We start from the raw sequence: 9,277 nt of genomic DNA, 5'->3' as shown, positions 1-9,277 counted from the left end.
CAATTAATCGGATTTCCATCGTGATTTTGATTTCTGGATAGGTATTTGTACATTATTTTCGATATGAACATTTTCTATTTTAACATCTTGGGGGGATTTTTCAAAGTTCTCAGTTACATAGTGTTTTTTTGGAGAGAATAAATGAATGCATTGTGTTTTCAAACTCAAAAGTAATCGTTTGAATATTCGTGATTTCAATATTGACCGAAATAATTGTGATGATGATTTTTTCCATAATCGAGAAGCCCTAACATGCACCCATAGCATCATGTAAATCAGATATAGCTTCAGAATGTTTGACCTTACACAATTGACTGGATTGGTAGAAGGTTGCTTTTTTTTGCAATCCTTTGAAATTCTGGTTGAGATGGAAGTTAACACACATATTTCATGGTTACGTTTAGCCTTTCAGAAAGTGCAACTGATTTACTACTACACTCAAGCAACTACGTCACACACAGTTGCCGTGTATTGATGACAATCGGATCAATAAACCAGTCAAGCCACAATTCAGTCTGCAGGCTCGTCACTGACCACGGCTCACAGCTAGCCTCAATCAGAAGAACCCCGACAAACTGAGAATACATCCAAACAACCCCACCACTAAAAGCAATTTCCTGATTTTATGCTCAAGTGTGTGTTTGGAGAAAACCACAGATTGAGGCATGCCACTGGTAATCTCTACGCAAGTGTTCAGAAATGCTGCTTGGTACACAGGAAATCAAAGGCTCACCTTCATGAAGCCCATGCCGCCCATGATCTGAATGCACTCGTCAGTCACAGTCCACGCCGCTTCCTGTAACACACACACACACACACACACACACACACACACACACACACACACACACACACACACACACCACACACACACACCACCACACACACACACACACACACACACACACACACATACACACACACACAAGGTTTGGTTTAACGACTCTGTAGTAGGGCTGTGCAATTAACCAATCTTGATCGCTATTTTGATATTTGGGTCAAACAATCTCCAAAACAATCTTTATTTTTTTTATACATTTGTTTTATTCAGCTGGATACATTTTTATACATTATTTTTCTAATGGGACATTTCAATGTTCTCAGTTACAAAGTCTTTTTTTGGAGAGAAATTATGAACAAATGCATCATGTTTTCAAACTCAAAAGTACTAGAAAGTAAACCGTCAGTGGGTTCCCATGCCGACCACCAATTACCCAGTGACCGCCCCCCTTGGGTACTTACAGACGCAAAGATCTTGCTGATGGCCGCCTCGATCTGGAACTCTGAGGCTCCGCTGTCCATGTTGCCGCTGATCATGTAGGCCATGGACTGTGAAGACACATTAAAGATGCTGTTAACAACACGTGGTCCTACACGTTCTCCTGGCTCCTCGTACATGATGGACAGCGTCTGGGCCCACCTCCGTGACGTAGTGTAGCATGGTCATGCGGGCCAGCTTCTCCTGGATGGCGCCGTACGTGTGGATCTTGCTGCCGAACTGGGTTCTGTTGGCAGCCCAGTCCACCTAGACAACACACACACACACAGTTATGAATAGGGCTGGGTAAAAAAATCAATTTCTTTTAAATTTTGCAATATATATTCATAGGGCATGAGAACGATTTTATTCAATTTTTTTGGCAACCATTATTATTATTTTTGCACTTTAATAAACATTGCCTTAATGAAATTTGCAGTGACGGAATGTTGAAGTACACTTTCACTTGCAATTCCTTTTCTAATTTCAAAATTGCACTTTTGCGACTTGAGACCGTTTTGTTGACAGCTCAAGTTTAAACTTTCCAATTTACAAGTTTGCACTTTAAACCTGTTGTTTAACATGAAAAGAAAAAATAAAGTACATTTGTATTTTGTAATACAGTTGAGGCACTTCGTGGGATGCGAAGTGCGGCACCCATGCGGCACACACACACACACACACACACACACACACACACACACACACACACAACACACACACACACACACACACACACACACACACACACACACACACACACACACACACACACACACACACACACACGCACGTTTCCCCGTCCCGTACTCACGGCCTGAGCGAGCGATGCCCTCATGGTGCCCGAGAGAGCGGCGGCCATGCCGAAGCGTCCGTTGTTCAGGATGTTCATGGCCACCTTGAAGCCGCCGCCCACCTCGCCCAGCACGCAGTCGGCCGGCACGCGAACGTTCTCAAAGTACACCTCGGCCGTGTTGGACGCCTTGATGCCCATCTTCTTCTCCGGGGGGCCGCTGGGGGGGGGAGAGGAGAGGACGGCGGTGGTGGTTACTACTACTGCTATGGGAACACTGATGCTGATTGGTGGATAAAAGAAGGATTTAATGCAGTGGCTAGTAGGGAGAGAGGTCAGGGGTCACCTTTAAAGTTTAAGTGAATAGTGGTCGTACGACTTTACATGGAAATAAAAATGTACGTTAAATGAAAAAATGAAAAACATTTTAAAAAAGAAAGTTCAATGGATTATTTTATTTTTTTCCAAAATAAAAGTTCAATGGATTATTTATTTATTTTCCAAAATAAAAGTTCAATGGCGTCTTCGTTTGAACGGAACAGTCGTAGTCACAAAGCTGCTGCTGGTAACATCCAATAGAAGCAGAAACAGGGCATGCCGCTCTTGTCTTTAGCCTGATATCACTACCCTCAAATCCGTCTCCACTCACTGTGTGACTCCTCCGAAGCTCCTCTCCACTACGAACGCTGTGATCTTGTCCTTCATCTCCCCCGTCTTGGGGTCTTTCATGGGCGTCTTGGCGAACACGGTGAAGATCTCCGCCAGGCCTCCGTTGCTGCAGACAGAGATTCAGAAGAGCTCTGTCAGAACTCATGTGCAATATACTGCCCTCTTGTGGCTAGAAGGGGGATTTCACCTGGGTCTCACCGGTTCCCCTTTGGTACACGTTTTTGTTTGTGGGTTTGGGAATGTTTGGGTTGATCTAAGTGGTTCAGAGAGAGAGTGCATAGAGTGCCCATGTTGGTCTCAGCTAATATTCAGTGCGTTTTCCTATGTGTCTGAATGTCCATGGGCAGCCTAACACTTTGGTGGTCCAGTGTGTGCATGAATGTGTGTGTGTGTCTGTGTGTCTGTTTGTGTATGTACGTGCATACGTGTGTGTGTATGCGTACATGCCTTTGGGTGTGCACCTGCGTGTACGTGTGTGTAAGTACTTGTGTACGTGTGTGTGTGTGTGTGTGTGTGCGTGCATCCTCCTCACCTGATCCAGATCTTGCCTCCATTCATGGTGAAGTACTCCCCGCACTCGGACTGCACCGCCGTGGTCTTAATGGAGGCCGCGTCCGAGCCACTGGCCGGCTCCGTCAGGCAGAACGCAGCCAGGTTCTCTCCTGCAACACACACACACACACACACACACACACACACACAGTTGAACAACACTTTCGTCTGCATTCACTGCCTCTCAATCGATACTAGATTGAATATAATCACCTCATCAGAAGGACAAACAATTACATGTTCGAATTTTGCTTTACAGCCAAGCTCCAAAATGTATTTACATTTATGATAATTTATGAAAAACCAACAGATATTGTATTTACTCTCTGTATCCTTTAGCAAACCTGGCTGTAAACGACATTACCCCTAGTGGGACGATAAGGGTCCCACTGAAGGGAGGGGTCGTACCGGTGGCCAGCTTGGGCAGGTACTTCTCCTTCTGGGCCGGGTTGCCGAAGAGCAGGATGCCCTTGAAGCCGATGGACTGGTGGGCGCCCAGCGTGATGCCCACCCCCAGGTCGTGACTGCCCACGATCTCCACCAGCCTGGCGTACTGCAAGGGAGGGGGGGCAAAGGCTTAGTGATGGCTACACGTTGACGCAACGCAATGTCCACGCGGTCCTGAACCCCTTTGGGTTCTGCGTCCGGTCTACGTCTGCGGACCAATCACAGCCCTTGCTGCTGCGTCACCTGGACGCAATGTTAACATTTTGGGAGACCCACGTCAGGCCCGGAAGGAGGTGGATGGAGCTAGAACCATACACAAAGAGCCTTATGGTTGTGTGTGTGTGTGTGTGTGTGTGTGTGTGTGTGTGTGTGTGTGTGTGTGTGTGTGTGTTGTGTGTGTGTGTGTGTGTGTGTGTGTGTGTGTGTGTGTGTGTGTGAGATTCTGAACTGCTATGCTGCATAGCACTCCCGCACTCTTTCAATCCATTGTTCATAAAAACACAAAGAAAGACATTAAAAAAAATGTGATTAAAAGCCCATTTAAAAACCGTGTTTGCGTCTACGCATTTAAAATCAGATTTGTTATTTCTAATCTATTCGGGCCATCAGACTCGTCACCAGGTTGTAAATGAATGGCTGGTGAGTTCATGCCTTTACTGTGTGGGTGTGTGCAGCTACACCTACATCACCTGGGATCATGGTCTACGTCACACAGGAGTGGATGTTCTGTCCTAGGGGCTTTAAAGGCTTCATTGCCCTTGTGACTCTGTGCAAGCCAAACCCCGTAGTGTTGCCAATGCACGTTTCCCATGTACTTTGCACAGCCTAATAATAGTCATGCGACGAAATGGCAGGAATCTAATTGGCCCAGGACCACACCTGTAGACCAAGGCCAAATACCAGTATCTCTGTGTTTGCACATGTTGCGGTCCTGGTAACTCAAACTGTAGTGTGGACATTCATACAGACACTAGCAGTTTACCATGATTTACTTAACTAAACAGGGTTAGTTACAAAACGCAGTTACACACACACACTGTGGCAACCCGCCCCGACACAGTGGCCCTGGAAGCCCAGGGGGCAGGTGATACAGGGGGTCTACCTCCCTTTTCCCCCAGAGGGCGCCGGGGGCCGCATTGGCGCGACCCCACTCAACGCAAAGGGGGAACACCGGCGATGGAGGAGGGCGATCAGACGCAGGCGAGCGGTATGCAAAGGGAAGCGGCGACTGTCGTAACGAGAGAACGCGCGGGTCCAGCATAGGAGCGCGGACCGGACCGAGATTCGCTCCCCGGACGGACCACCGCACCAGAGACCCGTCCCCGAGGAGGGACGGATCACCGCATCCCACGACCGGGACAAGAAGTGTGTGTGAGAGAGAAAGAGAGGACTGGAACGTCCACAGAGGCTCAAGGAGTCCAGACTTTGATTTATAGTTCTGCCGGGACGGGAGATTCCTTCTGTTGTATCATTCACATCGAATAAAATGCGCTGTTGCTGGCTGTTTTCGCAAGAGAGACGTGTACAGATTGGGGGAGGTGGGGCACGACGGAACCGGGTTACCACCACACACACACACACACACACACACACACACACACACACACACACACACACACACACACACACACCACACACACACACACACAGCACACACACACACACACACACACACACACACACACACACACACATGTAGGGCCCCAACCTGCGTGTTGCAGAGGCCCAGGCCCCCGAGCTCTGCGGGCACCTGGAGGCCGAAGGCCCCCATCTCCTTGAGGCCCTGCATGGTGTGGTCCTCCACTTTCTCCAGGGAGTCGTTCTTGGCCGGGTCGTTCACCTCCTAGAGAGACACCAGGGAGAGACAGGCACCAGGAGACAGAGAGACAAGTGTGAGTGGAGGACAAGGAGAGACACAAGTGACAAGGAGAGATGAGCAGAGAGAGAGACAAGTAAGTGAGTGACAAGGAGAGAGAGACCAGGATAGAAACAAGGGAGTGAGTCACAAGGAGAGACGAGCAGAGTGAGAGACAAGGAGAGAGACAAGTGAGTGAGTGTCAAGGAGAGAGAGACAAGGAGAGACGAGCAGAGTGAGAGACAAGGAGAGAGAGACAAGTGAGTGAGTGACAAGGAGAGAGAGACCAGGATAGAAACAAGTGAGTGACAAGGAGAGACGAGCAGCGTGAGATACAAGGAGAGAGAGAAAAGTGACATTGATTGACAAGGAGCGACGAGCAGAGTAAGACACAAGGACAGAGAGACAAGTGACAGTGAGTGACAAGGAAAGACGAGCAGAGTGAGAGAAGAGGAGAGAGACCCAGTGAGACTTACCTCAAAGAATTTAGCGACCGGCCCGACGAGCTCTCTCAGGAACTGATCCTGCTCTTCGCTCAGCACTGGGATGGAGAGAGCAGACATCACACAGACATTGAAATAATACAGCCACGTCCAACGTCTGTTCTACAATAGTCAGACAGACACACTTCCAGCCTTACCTGAGGGGAAGGGGAACACCTGAGCGGTGGTGATCTGCCCTTTGAAGATGTTGGCAGCAAACGACTTGGACTCCTGTGGAGGATTGTGGGAAATGGAGTTCAGCTGGCGCCATCACAATGAGATTATAACCCACTTGAACTAGACTATGTTACTTTTCCCCCCTCTACACCGTTACGTTACATTCCATTCATTGGTCGGATGGGATTTCTTTTGGGTGGATGCATTTCATAGTTTAGACACAGGTTAAGACATCTGTTGATCCATTTGCTCCGTCAAGTAAATATGTAATTTGAACAATAGAGTAGTTTCTGTACCTCTAGTACATTAATTAAAGGATAAAAAATGTCCGTGTCCCCCCCCCCCCTCAGATTGAGTGATCAGGATAACAATACTGAGGTAACGTACAACAGGGGCCATCTTCTTCTCCACCTTGGCACCAGCTGTGCCAACCTCAGATTTATCCAACACCGCCTGGCAAGAGACACAGAGGGAGAGAGAGACAGAGAGAGGGAGAGGGAGAGAGACCGAGAGGGGAAGAGAGACAGACAGACAGAGAGACACAGACACACAGACAGAGAGACACAGAAAGCCAGACAGAAAAAGAGAGAGAAAAACAGAGGGTTAGACAGAAAAGCAAGATACAAAACCACACCCACACAGATTGAGGATCAAGTAATATTTATTTTATATTTTTCACCATCGAAGGTTAGGTAAACAATACTACTAATAGAGAAGGCTGCCAAATATAAAGATATTTGCATAATAGGAGTAAGCTTGTTGGTTACATCCAATGAGCCCAATCTCACCACGTAACAACATGCTCAAGTATTTTAGCACAATGTAATAACACTAAATTCCATAAAGTTTAGCTATTATACATGTATAGTGAAAATATAACGTTGCATATCAGTTATTTATGATGTTATTTTCCTCAGACGGTGTATTATATAATCCAAGGTGAACCTTTATGAAACCTGTCACGTGACCACTGAACTTTCCCCTACTTTGAGATATGCCGGACGGGGGGTGTTAAGGACGAGCAGGACACCCTTCTTATGAGTGTTTTGGTCTGTACCAAAATAGAACTGAATACACTGAAGTCATAAGGGTCTTTAAACGAACAAGAACATTTTAGCAAACCAACCTCTGCCGATTGGCTTGCGTAACGCGCATTCTTGACAGCAAGCACCACGCCAGCTCGACTGGGTGTCCTGGTCGGAAGCAGAATTTACAGATGTTTATAATTTATTCGCCGAAGAAGTTCAAGTTCAAGTTGAACAAAAGAACACCGGTATTGCCATGTAAACACAACCATTTGGTTGGAGGTGAACTTACCCGGACAATACAGGCGGGATGTGGCGAATGGTGCCACAGAGGACGGAGGACTGGCTCACTTTACGAAGCAGCATGTTTATACACTGTAAACACGGGGACAAGACGTTGACACTAGGCTAAAACCAACCTGAACGTTAAATATAATCAACTTATGTACCAATTACAAATGATTAAGTCAAATCAATACGGTTTAACTGATAGAGAATAGCAATCGTAAAGGCTCACATCGATTTATTGTGTAAGGGGGCCAAAACGTCTTTAAACCTTACAATTTCCTAGACAGATTACATTATTCCGAAGAATTCAATTTAAATGTACTTTAAAATGTATATGTTACGTACCCTGTAAGGACAATGAGAGGTTCTGCAGAGAATAACCTAGTAACCCTGTTCTTGCCTTCGACAGAAACTGATATGAGGGGCGCCGCTTCCTCTGACGTAGACACTCCACGGTGGCGCCTCGACCAATATGAAACTGTGGTCCGAAATTAATTATTTATGGACAATAAATAATACCGTTAATAATATCACGTGCTTACTATAGTATAACACTATATGCGGACACTATAGTGACATTTAAAGAAATGTGGGGATTCTTTTATTTTATTTTTCTTAAACCTAACACGTCCCTTTCGGTTTCCCGCCAGGAGATGGCGCTTAACTACAGGCAAAACCATGATTACCAATGTTTTAGGTCCGTTCCTTTGTCATCATACAAAACATTGAAAAATAAGCAATTATTATTTCAGACCATGTACTCTGGAAATTAACTGTACAGCCTTTAAAAAGGTCCCAGACATTTATTAATTGGCAACGGTCCTGCCATTTAATCAATGTCAAGAATATCCGCCCCTATATTTCAACATTGTCGTGGTGTGTGAGATAACATGACTCTTAATCATCACATGACACTCAATAATTGCAGCTTGTAAATACAGCTTGCAACAATAACGATTTTGTCAACCAAAAAAAAGTGTGGGGGTTCCAGTTATTAGTGTTATATGTATCAAATTTATTCTCAAATACACAAGCATGGGTGACAATATCAAATCCAAAACACTACGACTGCACTGCCGTTCTCTCTGCAATGTTAACGTCTTCACGTTGCACCTTTATGCTTTGATTACACATGATCTATATAGCCACACATACAAAAGACAATGATGAAACGGTTGAATATTGTTGTCAGTAACATACACACTATGTATAGGAAGCTTGGGCACTTGGATCACAGCAAGTTGAGGATATACATTCTAGGAATTTCTATAGTACCGATTTTTTTCTTTTGTAAGTGAGTGTGTATGTTGTCTCTTCATTCAAGTACCTCATCAAATAGCCCAGCACAGAATAATGTTATTCTTCACAACAGCGTTTCAACAACTTCATCAACTAGACAGTGATTAATAAAAACACCAAAATTCACTCAATATTTTTTTGGACCTACTGTCTTTGCATTTACATTGGAGTAGTAGTAGATGTGTATATATACAACGATGGTTCCTTGGAAGACATAGGAAGAGTTACCTTTGTACCCTTGTGTAGTGTAACAGTCTCTAGTAGAATATATATATATATATATATATATAACAAATAAGGCACTCGTTTCAATTCCTCTGGTCTCAGACTGCAAATGGATGCCACTGCGTGCGTGTCTCTTCCACCTCCCACCGGGAACACTCCACACCGTCTAAATGGTTCCAGCTATGTTAAGTACGGACGCTCGCTCTC

The 9,277-nt window shown here is 45.5% G+C and overlaps 1 protein-coding gene across 1 annotated transcript in view; it reads right to left on the bottom strand.

Annotated features, from left to right (window-relative positions):
* acadvl (acyl-CoA dehydrogenase very long chain) overlaps positions 1–8,000 on the bottom strand; it is a 13,275-nt gene extending 5,275 nt beyond the window's left edge. The window contains exons 1-14 of the mRNA XM_056575484.1: positions 7,892–8,000; positions 7,551–7,633; positions 7,360–7,426; positions 6,621–6,686; positions 6,215–6,287; positions 6,051–6,115; positions 5,428–5,562; positions 3,681–3,825; positions 3,253–3,382; positions 2,701–2,826; positions 2,073–2,271; positions 1,421–1,525; positions 1,243–1,329; positions 734–796 (exon numbers count right to left, since the gene is read on the bottom strand). Of these exons, the coding sequence (XP_056431459.1) occupies positions 734–796; positions 1,243–1,329; positions 1,421–1,525; positions 2,073–2,271; positions 2,701–2,826; positions 3,253–3,382; positions 3,681–3,825; positions 5,428–5,562; positions 6,051–6,115; positions 6,215–6,287; positions 6,621–6,686; positions 7,360–7,426; positions 7,551–7,624 (1,335 nt within the window). The 5' untranslated portion in view covers positions 7,625–7,633; positions 7,892–8,000. The remainder of the gene's footprint in view (positions 1–733; positions 797–1,242; positions 1,330–1,420; positions 1,526–2,072; positions 2,272–2,700; positions 2,827–3,252; positions 3,383–3,680; positions 3,826–5,427; positions 5,563–6,050; positions 6,116–6,214; positions 6,288–6,620; positions 6,687–7,359; positions 7,427–7,550; positions 7,634–7,891) is intronic.
* Positions 8,001–9,277: the final 1,277 nt, after the last annotated feature.

This window comes from Gadus chalcogrammus, chromosome 17, assembly GCF_026213295.1.
Source record: "Gadus chalcogrammus isolate NIFS_2021 chromosome 17, NIFS_Gcha_1.0, whole genome shotgun sequence".
In the NCBI taxonomy this organism is placed as follows: Eukaryota; Metazoa; Chordata; class Actinopteri; order Gadiformes; family Gadidae; genus Gadus; species Gadus chalcogrammus.
This window is presented reverse-complemented; position numbering and strand designations above follow the sequence as displayed.